General features: G+C 44.0%; 1 protein-coding gene across 7 annotated transcripts in view; it reads right to left on the reverse strand.

The window, feature by feature from the left end:
- The window catches only part of PTPRA (protein tyrosine phosphatase receptor type A), a 184,744-nt gene that overhangs the window by 39,456 nt on the left and 125,137 nt on the right, over positions 1-20,151 (reverse strand). For all 7 annotated transcript variants that reach the window (XM_089896635.1, XM_022592852.3, XM_022592851.3 and 4 more), the window contains 3 exons: positions 9,397-9,481; positions 8,133-8,206; positions 7,782-7,918 (listed from right to left, as the gene is read on the reverse strand). In XM_089896635.1, the coding sequence (XP_089752761.1) occupies positions 7,782-7,918; positions 8,133-8,206; positions 9,397-9,481 (296 nt within the window). Of the gene's footprint in view, positions 1-7,781; positions 7,919-8,132; positions 8,207-9,396; positions 9,482-20,151 lie in introns of those variants that run through there.

A 20,151-nucleotide genomic window follows, 5' to 3' on the forward strand; every position in this document is an offset into this window, starting at 1 on the left:
GGAGCCTACTACTTTCCAAGGCAGTTCCCCTGATCTTGGAACAGTTCTGTTTAGAAGGACTTAACACCCAGATACACAATTTGTTTTCCCCTTGTACTGACTAGTGTAAAACCCAGGAGGTCAGCTGGTACCTTCTCTGCCCCTTGGAAATCCTGAACTCCCAATTCCCTGGACTGTTGAATTCTAAAGCCCTTGACATAGGTACTGATAATTCCTATAGGCCTTTGGCTCTGATACATTTATTTGGAGACAACTCATCAATGCAGAGACTATTCTGCCTCTGATTCACTCAGATGCCACACAGTTCTGTCACCAAATTACACATAAATGTTTCTTTACCTGGAAATCCAAGAATTAAGCTGTCTCTACTAAAGATGCAGGGTCCTGCGTGGGTTGGGGGGTTTCACATTTCACAATTCACAGATTGTGACCACCTCACAGCCTCTAGTTCTTTCCCTAGCTGTCTCCTATCCCCTTCATCTCAGGAGTTAACTAAAGTCTATTTATTTATTTATTAAACCTTAAACATGTTTTAGGGACCTCAATAAGTGGCTTTTCAAAGTGTTTCTTTTAAACAAATTCAGTGCTTCCTTCTGAGACAAATGCTGGTCAGTAAAATGTTCCAGCTTATAACTTTAGGACAAAAGTTCCATTACCCACAACTTTCAACCACAGTGGGGTTTCATAGAAATGTTACACACTCCCCACTTAGTCTGTCAGATATCCGAAAACAGCTGTCATTTCCTATGCTTGTTGTTTCTTCAGCTGTTCACCCCCACGGTCCAGTTTTTCCTCCAAAACAACTTCCCATTTAATGATACTCCTTTTCACAAAGACCTGACCACAAGACTCTTGGCACAGTTCAAGCTGGGGACACCAACTCTATTCTATATGCCATCTATACATTAAAGCATAATGGATACTATGCTAAAGCTAATAAGCTTGAATAGCTTTGTTTACTATATTAAAAAAACTTTTGAAAGTTTTTTCCTCTTCTTCTTTTTGGCTACACTGCAAGGCACGCAGATCTCAGCTCCCCAAACAGGGATCAAACCTGCACCCTCTGCAGTGGAAGCACGGAGTGTTAACCACTGGACCACCAGGGAAGCCCCTTTTAAGTTTTTAATGTCTGCTTTTAAAAATGTTATTTAAAAATATGCTTGTTGTAAAAGAAAGTCAAATAATTCAGTAGAAAGTGGAAGTTCCCTATCATGTCTCTCCTGTCTTCTACCCGTCCTTGTAGGCAACCACTGCTCAGTTCACAGTATTCCTCCAGACTTAAAAAAAAAAAAAAAAAAAGGCATTAACACACTCAAATGCAGACATACATAGATTTTTTTTAAAAAAGGGGATTATACCATGTAAAGTCCCCTGGAATATGTTTTTTCCCATATTTTTCTATGTCAACACATTTATTTTAATGACAGTACAGAATTTCATAATAGATGCAAGAAATTATTTAGCCATTCTGCTATTTGATAGATAAATATTTTCCACTTTATTTTCTTTGCTATTATAAGTAATGCTACAATGAACATCCTTGTACAAATATATATTTTGTTTTCTGATAGAGTCCCATAAGTTAGGTCAGATAGCATAAGCATTTAAAATTTGGTTGATACTGCCAAATCATCCTTCCAATGCTGTATCAATTTAAACTTCCCCTACCTGTGTGTAAGAGTTTCTTTATCCCCATACCCCTGCCCATACTTGATATCAATCTTATAAAATTTTCAAATCTAACAGGCCCAAAATAATGGTTAGTTTTAATCTGGATATCCGGATTACTAAATACAGTTGAGCTTCTTTTCCTATGATTATAGACTATTTGTTTTTCACCTCTGAACTGCCAATTTTTCTCCTGCAATGTTTACTTTTTTCTCACAGGTTTGGAGAAGCTCTATATATTATGGAAAATTCTCTGTCTACCTGTGGCAAATAGCTTCTCCCAGTTGGCCACTTCCTTATGGTGTTATTTTTCAGAGATGCTTAACATCTTAATATATTTATTATCTTTCAATCTATTCTATTCTAGCTTCTGAATCTTGTGTTTTGCTTAGAAAGGCCTTCCTCACCCCATGATTACAAGAATATTATTCTATGATAGCGGACACAAATTAGTGTGTTTGTCCTATGTATTAACTCTCCTCTTTCCTGCCAGGGCTGACCGATGCAAGCACAGTCACACCTGACCTACATTTGTTATCAACTAGATTCTCTTTTCCAGGATTTTGAAACCCAGGAAGAAGCAGAGGCTTCCCTAGAGGGCCCAGACCCACCAGAATAGGACCTGCTCTGTCCAAAGGCTGGTAGTCTATCTCATCTTTTGATTCTGCCAGCTTCCCCACTTCTTTGCTTGAGTTAACTTCTCTTGTTTTTAAGTAAAAGACCTTAACTCACTTAGCAGTTAGTAACAGAGAGTGGGGTTGTAGGTGAGATACTGATGGGGAAAATACGGGTGATGTGAACCTGATTACCGAGTTCAGATGAAGGGAAAGGAACTGTCAACCAACTTGCATTATGGGAAAGGGCAAGCCACTCATACCTCACAACTGTAAAACAGTTACTTCATATTGGCTTGCAATCACCTGGGATATGCTCTAGCTGATTTTAAAGGAGTTGGGGGAGGGGGAGTGCCAATTAAAAGGACATGAGAAATGCTGAAACCAAGGAATAGGATTATTTCTGACAATTTTAGATAGTAAAACAAGAAAAAGCCCAGCTCCAAAATCAAATACTTATCTCCAAAGACAGCACAAAATTCAGGGCCCTTCTATGACTGTGCTATATGTATTTTGCTGAAACAAAAGTTAAAGTTTCAGAATTTTGCTGGTTGTTAAATGTTAATGCCAATGGAATTCACATCTTTCCTTGGCTGGTCACGTGAAAGACACGGCTTTAAAGTGAGATAATTGAAATGATGCAGAAAGGAAACAGAGGAGTTGGGGAAAGCCAACTTCTAAAAATCTCTATTGTGCTCTCTACTGCATCCTGCTTTCATGATGAAAACTGCCCCACAACCCAGCTCTCATTGCTCATGGATAATCAGGATGCAAGCATAACACGATCTGGAGGGTAAAATACATAAAGAAGGTAGGAAAGCAAAGAACTAACACCCAGAAGAAACTGCAGGAATTCACTGAGTTGGATCACCAAAAACCATAGGAATAGTTGTTGATATACATTTTGAGGATGTTAGACCAAGGAGGGGTCTAATTCTAATTTTTGAATACGGCTAGATTTCTAGTTATGGTACGGTTATCTGAACTTCTGCAGTTAGTGTAACCGCTCAGGAAACTGGCCACGGTTCTAATGGTGGGGTGGGGTGGGGTGGCCAGTAGGAACCTGGACGGAAGGTAACAGAGAAAAGCCAGAAAGCCCTTGGCACAAAGTAGAGGAAATCAGTGTTACAGGGGATCCAACAGCCTCAACCTTCTCACTGACACCTTCATCATATCCTTGATGCATGCCTCACTAGAGGGTGTACATGGGTGAGGAAAGCACCTGCATCTTTTAGAAGAAGGAACTGACTTCAAAAAGGGATTCTTGATCTTAGTGGGAAGAAAAAAGCCTCAGAGGCCACAGTTCACCAGGGCTCAGACTTCTCTGAGGTGGATAATTTGTTGTGAAGCTCCCAACAATGGAAATGGGAGGCAGCCAGCTCAGGTCAGTTGAGGGGGCCTGACTAGACTCTCATGCTAGAGAAGGGCTCCTTCTCATCCAACTCTCAGGCCTGAGTCAGTTCACAGACCTAGAACCCTTCAATGATGGGCACATGTAAGAAAGAACCCTGCCACAGCACATCAACACTCCTATACCATGAACCTTCCTCATCTTGCCTTAAGAATCTGCAGGCATTTACCATGGTAACCACTGGGTAAAGGCAAATACATCTTTTGGGGTCTACTGGGTTCTGGCCTTCAGATAACTAATTCCTGGGAACCCAGAATGCTGTAATTTCATGCTAGTTTGAATGGAGCCTTTGTAGCCCAGGAGATGGAAGGATTTTTGGCTTGAAGTGGTCTCATGTTAGGAGCTACCTATTTTCCCAATGTATGGCTGGAATGGAATTCTACAGCAAGGAGCAGGAATAACCACATTGGTCCCCTAACCCTTTGGATAGGTACCATTCCAGTAGCTAGAGCAAATGCAAGCTGCTGGAGCAGTCATCTCCCTTTACCAAAAGGCTAGGTCCCTAGATGAGTCACAGAGCTCCTAAGTGCTACAGGAAACTTAAAAGTTGTGGGATAATGATGAGATAATCCATTTAGATGTGTGAGTTTAGTGATGGCATGAAGCAAGTGCTCAGTAACTACTAATATTAGCTATTCTGATGCTTCCTATTACTCTCCATGCAAGTTACCAAACAGATAAGCTGACAGTTTTTAAGAATGTCAGTATAATGTCATACATGAACCATGTGGAGCTGCAGATTTGCAGTTGCTTTTCCAGATGTTATATTTCCTACAGATTAAGATAACCCGTGGTACCTGGAATTTCGCTATTAATGAGGCAAGTACGCTTATTTTTTCCTTTATGATGCACCAGGACTACATGAAGCAGTTTCCCTTTCTCATGGCAGGAGCAGCTTCAGTGATAAATCATCTTGACCTCCCTCTGCTGTGAACTGGTTCACTGGGATTTTGTCTCACTGTTTCACAGGACATCACCCTGACAACTATATAGTGGCCTGCCACCTTGGCCAAGTTTTCTGAAAGTCAAAAGCCAGCAGCACATCAGGATATCCCCTCCAACGTAAAGGGTAAGTTGCCACTCCTTGCCCCCACGCCCTCCCCACCGCCCACTTCAAAGAGGAGGAGTGATGCTTGCTGGGTCATTATGGGTTTTGGAGACAGCATGCGTATACCACATGCTGGTGTCCTATTCTGACTCATTTATTGAGTGATCTGAAAAGAGAAGGCTCTCTAGCTGATCCAGGCCATAGAGAAATTAGCTCTGGTAGATTCTACGGGGCCCTAAGTGTCTGTAGTTCAGGCTGAGCAGGAGAATCATGATGAAAAACCTTAGGATTTGGGGACAAGACCATGATCCTGTCAGCAAGATTATGGTCCTAGCTTAGCACTGGGGTCTGGTAGAGACTGTAAGCCTGACCATGGGACACTAGATATCCATATGACGTCAACTACCCATCATAAACTAAGTATTATGTGATTCAATAAGCTATAAATTGGGACATGTCCAGAATTCAGCTGAAACTGATGTGTACAGAACGCGTGCCACACACCCACTCCTTCAATAGATTCCTCTAACTTCCTGATGATATTAACGGTTGACTAAAGGAGAAGAAAGTCCAGCCTAGTGTACAAATGCCTCTGTGAGACATGCTAGCCTATTCTGGAAGCAGACTGCTATGGGATAATCTACTTAAGGTATGGCTCTGAATGAGTATAAAAGAGAAATCCGTCTGGTGAACAGAACTTCAAGCAAGGTATCACACCATCCACTTCACTGGATGTCAGGATCTAAGCTGATCCCTGGGTAGTAGATAACTGGGACAAAAAAGACAGAAAATATTTATGCTCCATGTGTATGCTCACTGAATGGCACTCACTGCAAGAACCCAGGAGATGTTGGTCGGCCCTTTCCCTCACCACCCCAGTGCTGGCCCAATGAGCCCATGAACATAGTGGCCATGATACCACGGCAATTGACTGTCACAATACCTATCTGAATTTGCCTACCATGCCTCTTAGGAACACCACCTCTATCCAGGTATTCACTGGAATGCCTTATCATGGGATCTCAGGGAATCACCTCTAAACAAAGAACTCATTTCACAGAAAAAAGTACAGCCACCAGGTCACATACCCATCACCCAGAAGTAGCTTGCATCATATTTAAAAAACAACAGAGTGCCTACTGGAGACCTAGCTATAGTGTTGAGGCTGAGGTGCTATCCTGTGGGATGAGGTGAATGTTCATAACCAATAATGAGCATTAAATGGTGTTGTTTTTCTAACAGCCAGAAAAAAGGGTCCAAGTTATTACCTTAACTCTTGCCTGGTAAATGGTCTTCTGCTTCACCTCTTGCTTCCCTCCCATCTATTCTCCACATTGTAGCTAGTGATTTTCTCAGAGTACAAATCTGCCCACATCACTCTCCACTCCCCCAAGCCCTTCAGAGGTGGAGCAGATATGAGTGGTAACCCACCCACCCAATAAACATTCCTCCTTGCTACTAGAGCTCCCATTCTGTGGGTTATCCGCCTATCCTCTACATGACACTGGAATAATCTGGATTGGTCTCAGCCAGTTGCAGTAAGTCTATTTCTCCCTTGCTTATGACTAGTTTAAGAAGGAATATGTGACCAGGGAGGTCTCCAGAAGCTTTTGGGAAAGTTTTCCTCACTAATTAAAGGAGACATACAGGAAGAAACAGTCATTCTCTTCCCACTGGACCTTGTTTACCCCCATGTGGTGCCTAGAACTGGGACAGCCATTATTTTTTGGGGGGGTCACGCTGCATGGCTTATGGGATCTTAGTACCCCAACCAGGGATTGAACCTGGGTCCTCAGCAGTGAAAGCACGAAGTCCTAACCACTGGACTGCCAGGGAATTCCCTGGGCAGCCATTTTGGCAACATGAGGAAAGCCAGCCTAAGAGACAGGACTGACACATGGCTGAGTGGAAAGATATGAAGGAGACAGAGTTTAACAATGCCCAAGGTGATGAATTAGCCAACTCTGGAACTGTTCCTGTGTCCTCAAATCCATTCCCCTTTCCCTAATCATTACCACTTTACATCAATCTATCAGCGACTCTGGTCTTAACTGCTGCAGCCCCTAACTGTATTTCCTGCTTCTATCCTGGTCTCCCCATGGGCTATTCTCTAACTAGTAGTCTGAGTCATTTTTTCCAAATTACAAATCTGGTTGGTCTGTGGCTTCCCACTTCTCTCATGACATTCTACAAGATCTACAGTCTGGCCCAGTCTTCTACATTTTCATCTCTTACTACTCCCTTAAGTCTCTGCCCTTCAGCCACTCACAGTCCTTCATTATTTTTTGAATGTGCCCTTCCCTCACCCACCCTCACTACTGACAGATTGCTCCTGATATTCCCAGTGCCTGGAATGTTCCCCATCCCCCTTTCCCCAATGCCCTTGCCTATGATTAGGTCTCAATTAAAATATCATTTTTAAAGGAAGTTCTGAACTGGTGGACTGGAATCATCAACTGGTAGATTCACAAACATGTTCTGCTTCCTTGAGAGAGTTATAAAACACACAAATGTAAATACTACCCAGGATGAGGCCTGTGCTCTGCAGTCTGCCATGGTCCTCATTTTCCACAATGACCTATTCCTAATGTCTACTTAAGATACCCTGTGACCCCTGGCTCTAGACTCTAAAAGGCCACCTCTTAATATAGGTTCCTATGCCTCTGCACCAGTTCTTCATGTTCTATATTGCTGTTTGAACTTACACAGCAAGTTCCCTGAGTGTAGGGACTAGATCTGTTTTTGCTCCCCAGCAAATCCCTGGCACCTTGCACATATCAGATGCTTGATAAGTATTTATTAAACAAAAGTAACAGATGCAATGATGAATGAATGGATAGATGGGTAGAAGAGGGAGGTATGGCAAATCTTTTTGCATTTCCTGTCCATGGTCACATAGGAAAGGAGTCAGATGAACCTGGTAAAAAATTTCTCACCTCTTAACCCATTAGAAACCTGTTTTCTACCCCATGATTCAAAAGGTTTGACCTTAGGTCTGCCTTCCTCCCTGCTGACACACCAGCCTCAGCAAAGAACTCACGTTGAATTCCTCTCTGAAGAGCTTATTGTCATCAGCCATTCTCCGGTTAATCTCCTCTTCCAGCTTGTCCACAGGCAGGGGCGGATACTTCCTGTTGGTGCTTGGGGACCTGGCCAGAAGTGGTACGCTCTGGGGTTCTGCAGTGCATAAGGGGGAAGGTTGGTCAGGTGCCCTGGGGACACAGCCCTTCTCTGGAGACTAAATTAGGGGTTCTATCTCATTGGTCAGGCATCCAAAAACTAGGGCTGCTTTCAAGTCTCTTTTTTCCTTTCCTTTCAGGATGGGGAAACTCCTATTTTCTTGATTTTCCTTCTCTGTGAAGGTTCCCCATGTAATTTAGGGGTGTCTTACCCACATCCTCAGTGCGGCCATTGGATAAGCGGAACGAATTGGAGTGGCTCCCAGCTTGCTTGTATTTCTTAAACCTAATGAGAAAATGTTCATAGTGAAACACTAAGCACAGAGTCAGGAGAGACCAATCATTGGCTTTGTAGCTCCACTTACTGATTCAGCCTTTTAAAATATCCTTTACCAAAAAACAGGCTCTTTTAGAGACAGGTTCTGCACACACGGAAGCCGCTCCAGTGGTGACTGAGCGCCTCATTGTGCTCTTGCTCACCCTCAGCACACTAGAATCCAACCCAGAGAACCGCACTGTATGTTCTGGCTTGAATGGCTCCTCTGTGCAGCTCCAGTTCCAGGATTCGCTGCAGATCATAGCCACACCAGGTGGAAGTAGGATGTGTGGGTAGAATACAGTGGGGGGAGATAAGAGTATCAAACAAAAATCCTGGTACTTCCCTGGTATAACCAGGGAGAAGCCCAGCGCTTCAGACTGGGTTGGCACAGGTCTGGCCACAAGTCTCCTGCAGAAAGGTGGAGACACACGACAAACTGTAGGGGTGTACAAGGTTTCCCTCTCTTTATCCCTGCAGAAGAAGAGAGGGAGCCCAGAGTAGCTTAAGCCAAAAATAAGGGTAGAGTTAAACCCAATTAGTCAGGGTGGAGACTTCAGCAGGAGGAGAACAAATCACCTTCTTTTTCCCTCCCTTGGGTTTCCCTTCCTGGCTTTGGTACCTGTTTGAAGAGTAATACCTACAAGACCCTGGAAAAAAGTCAGAAAGAGAAACTCTGTAGCTCACATGGTTCAGTTCAGCATGCCAGAGTCAGAGGCCCTAGAAGGGTTTGGGGACAAAGCCCCAACTAGAAATAAAGTAGACCTTTACTGAGCACATAATCTTCACTGGGGTGCTTTCAGGGGTTGTTTCAATAGGGCTAGATCTGAAGATCTTAAAATGCCTATTAGTAACAACAGACTGTGGCTTCTTCCCTCAACCTCTAAACCACTGTCCTGGATTTTAGGGTGAACTGGAGTTGAGGGACTGGACTTGGGACAGATGGAAGCAAAGGGGAGGGGCTAGGTGTTAAGGAAGACTATGTAAAACTTTAAAACATTTCTAAGCAGAATTTTAATCTTAGGAGTGCTACCATGAGTCATTCCCCTCTATCCCATTCACTGTCTTTATCCTACTGTCTTCTGGACTGTGTGGGCTTATTGAGACCCTGGGGTATTGAAACAGAGTCCAAGAGAATGCAGAAGCATTAGCACGCTCACCTTAACATGTACAAAACTATGATAATAAACACGATCACTAGCAGAGAGGACAGGGCCACCATCACTGCAATAATTGGCGTCTCATCTGAAATCAAGAGAACGAAACATGTTATTATCATTGTATGTAATGGAGGGCTCAAGTTGGCTGCTCAGGGAAACACCCAAATGAGGAAGAAGGGCTCCTCCAAATGCTTATGTAGATGGCTGGGCATGGGGAGGGAGAGAGGGAGAGAAGGAGGGGTGTGGGGGAGAGGGAGGGAGGGAGGGAGAGAGAGAGAGAGAGAGAGAGAGAGAGAGAGAGAGGGAGGGAGGGAGGGAGGGAGGAAAGAGACACCTTCCACTGCCAGCCCAGGGCTATTGGGTGAAGAGGAGGGTACAGTAGGGTAAGAGCCCAGGGTGACATGTCCACCCCATCTCTGACTTATCATACATATGTTTATTTTGTGTCTCCCTGCATTACAATGAAAGCTCTTTGAAGGTAGAGACTGTTTCTTTCATTGCTATAGAGCCTAAAACAAAAACAGTGCTCAGCACATAAGAAATACTCAAATATTTCATAGAGTATTCATCATTCCTAATGGCAAGCTGGGTGTGCAGGGCCAACAATGTACTTTCTCCCAGGCTCAGTGCGCTCCATCTAGAGGAAGATGGGAGAGAAAGGAAAAATGACAATTTTCCTATCATAAATCCAAATGGTTTCCTGGCACAGAGAATACTGTTCCTGATTAAAGCAAGGACACATTATTAGATCCTTAAGCACTGTGTCAAAAAACGCTGGGTACTCTTTTCTCCCTCTTTCCACAGCTACCTTTTACCAGGACCCCAACTACAGCGACATCTGGCTTGGAGATACAGCAACTCTGCCCTCCATTCCATAGGGCCTGGCTTCCTTTCCACCTGACACTGAACCTCATGGCAGCTGACCAGGTGCCACCTCATCCTCTTCCTGCACTCTCATGCCCCCATCACGAACTACACAACCAGCCTGAATTTGTAACTATCTTCTCCATTTTCCATCTTTCCTAGCAGCACCACTTTTCATCCTCTTTAGCAGATCCCCCCATGTAAAGGTCAATCCTGTCACATATGTTCTGTATTACATCTATTACTGTCACTTCAAAGACCTGTCTTCCTGACCTCATTTACCCTCCTCCAACCACAAACAGCCAGCCCCATGTCTCTCTTCACAGTTAACTTCTCACAACGGTTGTCTTATTTAAGTTGTTTTCTCCAACCCCTTACCTCTGGGTACTTCTTAATCTATTTTGCTCTGACTCCTACCTTCAGTGAGCCATTTAAATTGCTCATCAAAGACACCAACAAATGGTATATTGCCAAATCCAATGGAAACATTCCCATCCTCATCTAATTCAACTTCTTAGCAGCATTCATCCAGAAAATATTTATGGGGACTTTCCTGTTGGCACAGAGGTTGAGAATCCGCCTGCTGGTACAGGGGACATGGGTTCGATCTCTGGTCCGGGAAGATCCCACATGCCTCAGAGCGACTAGGCCCGTGTGCCACAACTACTGAGCCTGTGCTCTAGAGCCCGTGAGCCACAACTATTGAGCTCACGCACCACAACTACTGAAACCCGCGTGCCTAGAGCCTGTGCTCTGCAACAAGAGCAGACCCCGCAACTAGAGAAAGCCCATGCGCAGCAATGGAGACCCAATGCTGCCAAAAGGAAATAAAATAAATAAATTTACAAAAAAATTTATGGGGCTTCCCTGGTGGTGCAGTGGTTGAGAGTCCGCCTGCCAATGCAGGGGACACGGGTTCGTGCCCCAGTCTGGGAAGATACCACATGCCGCGGAGCGGCTGGGCCCGTGAGCCATGGCCGCTGAGCCTGCACGTCCAGAGCCTGTGCTCCGCAACGGGAGAGGCCACAACAGTGAGAGGCCTGGGAACCTCAAAAAAAAAAAAAAAATTTATGGACCAGCAACTGTATGCCAGGCACTGTTCTAGACACTGGGAATAGAGAATTGATTAAACAGACAAGCGACAGACAGCTGACATTCTGGGGGAAGTGGGAGAAAACTGTTCATAAACAATTTCAGACAGGGGCAAGATATATGAAGAAAAGAAGGGTAAAGGGATAGAGAATGATGGGTTTTGGGGAGGGGGAATTGGTTGGCTATGTTAGAGTAGTTTGGTTATACTGAAGTGGTTATACTGAGCCATTACTTAGAGTGGTCTAAATAATGTGAATAAGTGAACCACAAAAAGATCTGTGCAAAGAGCTTTCTAGGCACAGGGAACAGCAAAGCATAAGAGCCCTCAGGAATTTGGTGGGTTCAAGAAATAGCACAAAGACCAGTTTTCATACAAGATGTGGCTGGAGATGTGGGCAGAAGCCAGAAGACTTAGGGCTTTGCAGGCCATGGTAATGAGTGTGGATTTAGTTCTGAATGTGATGAGAAACACTATGTGACTGGAAGGGTTTGAATAGGAGAGAGATATAAATGGATTTACATTCTTTTAAAAGATCAGCTAGTTAAACTGACTCATAAGCAGCAGTCATGAGGTAGGAGGTAATCCAGCAGAATGTGATGTCATGCAAGCCAAGAAGAGAGTTTTTCAAGAAGGAGGGAGTAGTCAACTCAATCAAATACTCAATCAACAGATTCAGTAGGATGAAAACAGAGATGTGAAACTGGATTTGACAAGAGGGCAGTTATTGGTGACCTTCTCAAGAGTGGTTTCAGTTAAGCAGTTGTTGAGAAAGACCAAATGAAGTGAAATAAAGATGGAAAGAAGAGACAGTGAGATACTGACTCCTTATTTGAGGTGAGGACTTTTATCGTAAAGAGATTCAGAGAAAAGCAGCAGCTGGAGGGAGAAGTGGGGTAGAAAGTTTGTTTTTAAAGAGATGGGAGATATTATACAATGCTTCTTTGTTGATGGCAATTTTCAAACATACCCTGGTATGTGGATCTCATACTAAAATGAGCATTCAAACTGGCTGACTACGCCCTCCTCTCTTTTTAAAAAAATTATTTATTTATTTTTGGCTGCTTTGGGTCTTCGCTGGTGCGCGCAGGCCTTCTCTAGCTGCGGCGAGTGGGGGCTACTCTTCGTTGCAGTGCATGGGCTTCTCATTGCTGTGGCTTCTCTTGTTGTAAAGCACGGGCTTTAGGTGCACGGGCTTCAGCAGCTGTGGCAGGAGGGCTTAGTAGTTGTGGCTCGCGGGCTCTAGAGCGCAGGCTCACTAGTTGTGGCAGACAGGCTTAGCTGCTCCGCAGCATGTGGGATCTTCCTGGACCAGGTCTCGGACCCATGTCCCCTGCACTGGCAGGCAGATTCTTAACCACTGCACCACCAGGGAAGTCCCTCCCTCCTCTTTGAAGAACTTTCCTCTCTTGGTTTCTACAACAAAGCACTCTTCTGATTCTATGTCCTGTCTCCTTCAAATTATTTTCCCTTGTCAGTTGTTGCTCTTCTAACACAGATCTCTAAATGCCTGATTTCCTCAGGGTTCTGTTCTTGGCGCTCTTCTCTATATGCTATCTAGTTGATCAGATCAGGCTGGAAGCTCAAGTGATATGCTAGCAATTCCCACATCTGCACTGCTTGGTCAGGCCTCTCTTCGAACTCTTCTGAAATTATAATGTCACCTCTACTTTAAATTTCACAGGCAATGCAAACTTCCTGGGTCTAAAAAAATTTCCCTCACTGGTGATTCAGTAGCTAGTACTGCCACCCATCCACCCTGCTGCTCAAGCAAGAAATGTGGAAATCCCCTTAGTTTCTTCCCCATGCTTAGCGTCTATATCCAACCCAGCTGCAAGTAATGGTGTAGCACTAAAACCAACACCTCAAATTTGTCTGCCTTTTTTCTACTCTGTTGCCATCACTCTAGTCTAAATCTCTGTCCTCTCTCAACTGAATCATGGTAAGCTGCTATCCCCTGCCAGTCCATTTTCCAGAAAGCAGGGAGAGTGATCTTGAAGAAAGCAAATCAGATCACGTTCCCCTCTTATGTAAAAACCTTTCAATGGTTTCCCAAGCCTTTAGAATGAAATCTAATATCCTTACCCTGGGCAATAACAACCTCCCCCATTTAGCCCCTGCTTTCTCTATCTCCTCCCACTCTTTCCTTGCTCACTGAACTTCAGCCACTGGCATCCTTCCATGCTGGGTTCACTCTTTCCTTGGGCCTTTGAACATGTTATTCCTTCTGCTGTATATAGCCTCCCTCTGTTCTTTGCCTGGCTAACTCCTAGTCATCCAGTTCTCATTTCAAGTGTTACTTTTACCAGAGAGGTCTTTTCTGACTTAACATTAAATTAGGTAAGCCTTAGTTTCCTTATTTGTAAAATCAGTTATTCTAAAGATTAAATGAGATCATCCATGTAAAGCTCTTGGCACGGTAACTTGCACACATTATGTACACAGTCAGTGTTAGCTATTATTGTTTTTTATTAGTCCCACAGAGCACTCTGTTATTTCTCTTGATAATATCCTCACACTTCGTAATTATATATTTGAGTATAGCTGATTATGAGTGTCCTTCCTTTACACCATAAATTCCACAAAGGCAAGGATTATATACCTGCTTTGCTTCTCACCATATACCTAACACCTAGCACAGAATTTCACACATAGTGGGCACTAAACAAATACTGGATGGACTACACTGAGCGAATGAATAAAATAATTAATGATTTATCACTAAATATGTCTTTGTTCAATGCCACTCACAGAGGGCTGTATACCAGGTATTAAAAGAAGGTAATTAGGGCTTCCCTGGTGGCGCAGTGGTTGAAAGTCCGCCTGCCGATGCAGGGGACACGGGTTCGTGCCCCGGTCTGGGAGGATTCCGCATGCCGCGGAGCGGCCGGGCCCGTGAGCCATGGCCGCTGGGCCTATGTGTCTGGAGCCTGTGCTCCACAACGGGAGAGGCCACAGCAGTGAGAGGCCTGTGTACCGAAGAAAAAAAAAAGAAGGTAATTAGAGACATCTGGCTCAAGACAGTGGGCTGAATCCATAATTTTATTTCTTTCTCTTCCCAAAAGGACACTGAAACGATAGAAGAAACATAAAAATACGAATGAAATAAAAATTGCATCTGGGGCTTCCCTGGTGGCACAGTGGTTAAGAATCCGCCTGCCAATGCAGGGGACACAGGTTCGAGCCCTGGTCTGGGAAGATCCCACATGTCGTGGAGCAACTAAGCCTGTGCGCCACAACTAGTGAGTCTGCACTCTAGAGCCCACGAGCCACAACTACTGAGCCCATGTGCCACAGCTATTGAAGCCCGTGCACCTAGAGCCCATGCTCCACAACAAGAGAAGCCACTGCACCACAATGAAGAGTAGCCTCTGCTTGCTGCAACTAGAGAAAGCCCTCATGCAGCAATGGAGACCCAATGTAGCCAAAAATAAATAAATTTTTTAAAAAAGAAAAAAATCTTAAAAAAAAAAAAAGCACATCTGGAAGGCAGCAAAGAGTGGCATCAGCAGACCAGAAACTTTGAGGGATTTCTGGACAACAAAGCAGATGGGATTGGACTGCTGAAGAGATCAATCACAGCTGAAGAGCCTCCAAGTTAAAAGGTAAGTACTAGTTCCATCAATCTGAGCCTAGAAACACCTCAAGTTCAGTGTCAAACCAGGACTGGGGATGAAAGTAGGTCTTGGGGTAGTAGGGTATTTAACCAAAGGCTTGCCAACGCAGTCCGTACACCCACAGGATGAGCAACAAGCTGTGGTGTCTCATCTGGGCTCAGTTTGAAAAACAGCACTCTGTACAGAGTGGGGGTGTGCTGATGGCTTCTTTACTAAAAAATATATATAAAAATATATAAGCTGCATATACATTTTTTAACTCGTTATTATGGAAAACTTTCAAACTTACACAGGAGTAAAAGAACACTACAGTAAATCCCTATGCACTGACCAATTCACTTTGACAATATTACCAGATGCCAGTTTTTTCATCTATACCAGGGTTGGGTTTCTCAGCCACACACTAATAACATTTTGGGATAGATAATTCTCTGCTGTGGGGGGCTCTCGTGTGCACTGTAGGATGTTTAACATCATCTCTGGTCTCTAGCTACTAGATGCCAGTAGCAAACCCTTAATTGTGATGACCAAAATCACCTTCAGACGTTGCCAAATGTCTTCTTGGGGGGGAAATCACCCTGAGCTGAGAACCACTGGATTACATTAAGGCAAATCTGAGACGTATCATTTTAACTGTATTTACTTCAGCATGTGGCACTAAGAGATAAGGATTCTTAACATAATCACAATACCTTTACCCTATTTAAAAAGCAACACTGTAGCCCCTGCTACCGGCAACTAGAGAAAGCCCCTGTGCAGCAACAAAGACCCAACAGCTGCCCCCCCCAAAAAAAGCAACACTAATTCCTTGATATAATCTAATATTCTAATATTCAGTTACTGTTTAAGTATTCCTGATAGTCTCATAAATGCTTGTTTTGCTTTGGTTAAAACTGGCATCCAGAGAGGATGCTCATGGCTGCCACACTAGGTCCACAGAGGGTTTCCTGGGTGGGCCCTAAAGACAGAGGAAGAACAAGAGTGGTACCTGAGGTAATTCTAGGCCACAAGACATGAAGGAGGGGAAAAGAAAGGCAGTTCCGCCTAGAGGATAACTGTGTCCAACTTCCTAAACAATGACTGAACCCCTAGTTTAGGATATGTTCCTGTTTGTCTTCCTGAAGGGACACCTACTGTGAGTACATTCCAATCAACTCAGTGCTCCAGAGCAAAGCTCAACCAGAGCCCTACAGGAGACTTCACAAATACCAACGACAGCAGAGGCAGTATAAGAAACAGAATAAATCTTTAAAAATATACAGCAATTTATGCAAGAGGACCCTGCATCGATTTAAAAAAAAAGCCACTATAAAATGAGGAGCAAACTCATACCTATCAGGAAAAAAAAAGTCCCAGAAAATAACAGGTGTTGGCCAGGATGTGGAGAAATTGGAACCCTGTGCACTGTTGGTGGAAATGTAAAATGGTGTAGCTGCTGTGGAAAACAGTATGACGGTTCCACAAAAAATTAAAAATAGAATTATCATATGATCCAGCAATTCCACTTCTGGGTATATGCCCAAAAGAATATACATTTTCATAACTAAACATGGGTTTAGTCACAATAGCTAAAATGCAGAAGCAACCAAATGTCCTTTGACAGATGAATGGATAAGCAAAATGTGGTATACGTGTACAATGAAATATTTTTAGTCTTAAAAAGGAAGGAAACATATGCTACAATATAAGGATGAACCTTGAAGACATTATACTAAGTGAATAAGCCAGTCACAAAAAGACAAACACTGTATGATTCCATTTATATGAGGTACCCAGAGCAGTGAAAATCACAGAAACAGAAAGTTTAAGGTATATAGTATGATGATCTGACTTACATACATCATGAAATGATTATCAAAATAAGTTTAGTGAACATCCGTGATCTGATACAGATACAAAATTAAACAGAAAAATTTTTTCTCTTGTGATAACTCTTACGATTTACTCTTAACAACTTTTCGTATTTAACATACAGCAGTGTTAATTATGTTTATCATGTTGTTCATTACATCCCTAGTACTTATTTATCTTATAACTGGAGGTTTGTATCTTCTGACTGCCTTTATCCAATTCCCCCTACTGCTACCCCCTGCCTCTGGTGACCATAAATCTCATCTCTTTCTCTATGAGTTGGTTGGTTGGTTGGTTGGTTGGTTGGAAAAACATTTTAACTCTCCCAAGCTTTCAGGCCAGAAGAGTCCTCTATCATAAAAGTCAGATTTTACCTCTTGACATCTGAATTACACCCATGTTCTTAATACAGTTAAAGACAATACAGATAGTAAAGATGTTCCCAGGCCTGTGTGAGGGAAGAAGACTCAGATCTATTAATAAAGTAGGAGAGAATTTACAGCTCCCTGTGTCAAATCTCAGACTTGGAGACAGGCTCAGAATCCAGCCACCTTCCTAGGGCTCCTCCCAAACCGGACGGACTCATCATATCATTGTGCTTAGCCTTGTCCTGATCTGGGCCCTCTGGAGATGTGGCCTTGCATGGTGCAGGCAAGGCAGGAACAGTGGTCCATTCCCTGCCACTCCCACCCCTACGCCCCACTCCCCAACCACCCATTCTACCAGAAGTTCACTCCCTAGACTCAGACCAGAGGACAGCATTTTAAAAATACTAAAATGGTGTTCTGGGACAAGAGTTGTCTATTTGCTTATATCCCCTTTCCAAGAAAACAAAGGGTCATGTTATTTTAAGGGCTCACATGTAGACAGATGAATCACTCAAGGACTTAAGACACACCTTGGTCAACCGCAAAAATACTCAGTGAAGGGATTTCCCTGGTGGCACAGTGGTTAAGAATCCGCCTGCTGGGGCTTCCCTGGTGGTGCAGTGGTTGAGAGTCCGCCTGCCGATGCAGGGGACATGGGTTCATGCCCCGGTCCGGGCTAGGCCTGTGAGCCATGGCCGCTGAGCCTGCGCGCCCGGAGCCTGTGCTCCACAATGGGAGAGGCCACAACAGTGAGAGGCCCGCGTACTGCAAAAAAAAAAAAAAAAAAAAAAAAAAAGAATCCGCCTGCCAATGCAGGGGACACGGGTTCCATCCCTGGTCCAGGAAGATCCCACATGCCACGGAGCAACTAAGCCCATGCACCACAACTACTAAAGCTCACGTGCCCTAGAGCCCACACACCGCAACTACTGAGCCCATGCTCCACAACTACTGAAGCCCGCATGCTCTAGGGCCTGCGTGCCGCAACTACTGAGCCCGTGTGCTGCAACTACTGAAGCCCGTGCACCTAGAGCCCATGCTCTGCAACAAGAGAAGCCACCGCAATGAGAAGTCCGCACACCGCAACAGCTGCTTGTTGCAACTAGAGAAAGCCCGCGCATAGCAATGAAGACCCAGTGCAGCCAAAAAAAAAAAAAAATCAGTGAAATAAAAGCCATACTCCTCTAGCCTCACTTCCTAAGGCCCATTTTTTTTTGTCGTCTTCACACTTTTTGGTAGAAATATTTATCAACACTCAAAGGCAAAGTTGTTTTAAGTGCTTCTTATAGGTTGTTAAGTGCTCTAAAAACAGCAGAAGTCATCAAAAGTTGCCTCAAGTGCCCAAACATCTGGGATGAACCCAATCACTCTTGTCTTGGGCCAAATTACCATTTGGAAACCTCAATTTCTATTGCCCATCCATCTTCCCTAGGGCCTCTGGAGTTATCTTTCTAAAACAAATATCTGACCATGTCACTTCCTTCCTTAACATCACCAGGAGACACCCTGAGCTCAATGCACTGCTGCTGAGGCTACCTCTGACCACTTCCCACTTCATGCACGTCAACCATGCACAGCTCCTCAAACACATGACTGGCTCTTTCATGCGTCCTTGCTTTTACCCTGTCTCGTGCATCCTCATTTTCCATATATATATATATATATATATATATATATATATATTTTTTTTTTTTGCGGTACGCGGGCCTCTCACTGTTGTGGCCTCTCCCATTGCGGAGCACAGGCTCCAGACACGCAGGCTCAGCGGCCATGGCTCACGGGCCTAGCCACTCCACGGCATGTGGGATCTTCCTGGACTGGGGCACGAACCCGTGTCCCCTGCATCGGCAGGCGGACTCTCAACCACTGCACCACCAGGGAAACCCCCTCAGTTACTATATTAAACTGCCCAAAACTCACCTTCATGCCTCCTTCCCACTCCCCAGGTATAGTGAGCCTTTTAAGCTCCCCACATAGCACTTTGTATGGTATATATCCAATAGCATGTAGTTGAGTGGGCTCTGATTCTTGGTGTTCACACGTTTCTTCCATCAGACAGGGAACTTTTTTTTTTCTTTCTAGAATCCTCAGCACCTCATAGGTGCTGAATGAATATATTATTAAAGGTGCTTAGGGAAAGCCATCATAAATGAAGTTCACTTAATAATGTCACTTGCTGTGATAATCCCAAAATACCTATTTTTTAAAAAAAAATTATTTATTTTTATGTTTTGGCTGTGTTGGGTCTTCGCTGCTGCACACAGGCTTTCTCTAGTTGCGATGAGCCGGGGCTACTCTTCGTTGTGGTACATGGGCTTCTCATTGCGGTGGCTTCTCTTGTTGAAAAGCACGGGCTCTAGGCACGCGGGCTTCAGTAGTTGCAGCACGCGGGCTCAGTAGTCGTGGCTTGCGGGTTCTAGAGCGCAGGCTCACTAGATGTGGTGCACGGGCTTAGTTGCTACGCGGCATGTGGGATCTTCCTGGACCAGGGCTTGAACCTGTGTCCCCTGCATTGGCAGGAGGATTCTTAACCACTGTTCCACAAAGGAAGCCCCCAAAATACCTCTCTAACAAGAATGCCAACTCCCTTCTAGAGTTCAACTCTAGCAAAGTACTGAAAGAGAAACCCAGGGGGAGCAGGTGATCTGATTTGAGAGCTGAGAAACTTTAAGGAGCCTCTGGGGTGCAACAGAATGTTTACCCTGCCTGGTTCTAGAACTCTGTAGCTCAAGGACTCCTTCACAAATACTAACAGGGTACTAGTCCAGATTTTTTGAAAAAACCCAGTTATAGAAATGATTACATCTAAAACAACGTAAAGTATGGTTAGACTAGTTTTATCCTGTATTCTTGCTATTTAACAAATATCAGTTATAAAGTCTTCATGTGAAAACCCTAAGTTAAAAAACTATTAAAATAAAAAGTAAGATGAGACAGGTTTATGCAGAACTTTGTTTAAAAGGTA

This window comes from Delphinapterus leucas, chromosome 15 (assembly GCF_059928025.1).
Source record: "Delphinapterus leucas isolate spDelLeu-1000000601 "Yukka" chromosome 15, BTC_Dleu_Yukka2, whole genome shotgun sequence".
Classification (NCBI taxonomy): Eukaryota; Metazoa; Chordata; class Mammalia; order Artiodactyla; family Monodontidae; genus Delphinapterus; species Delphinapterus leucas.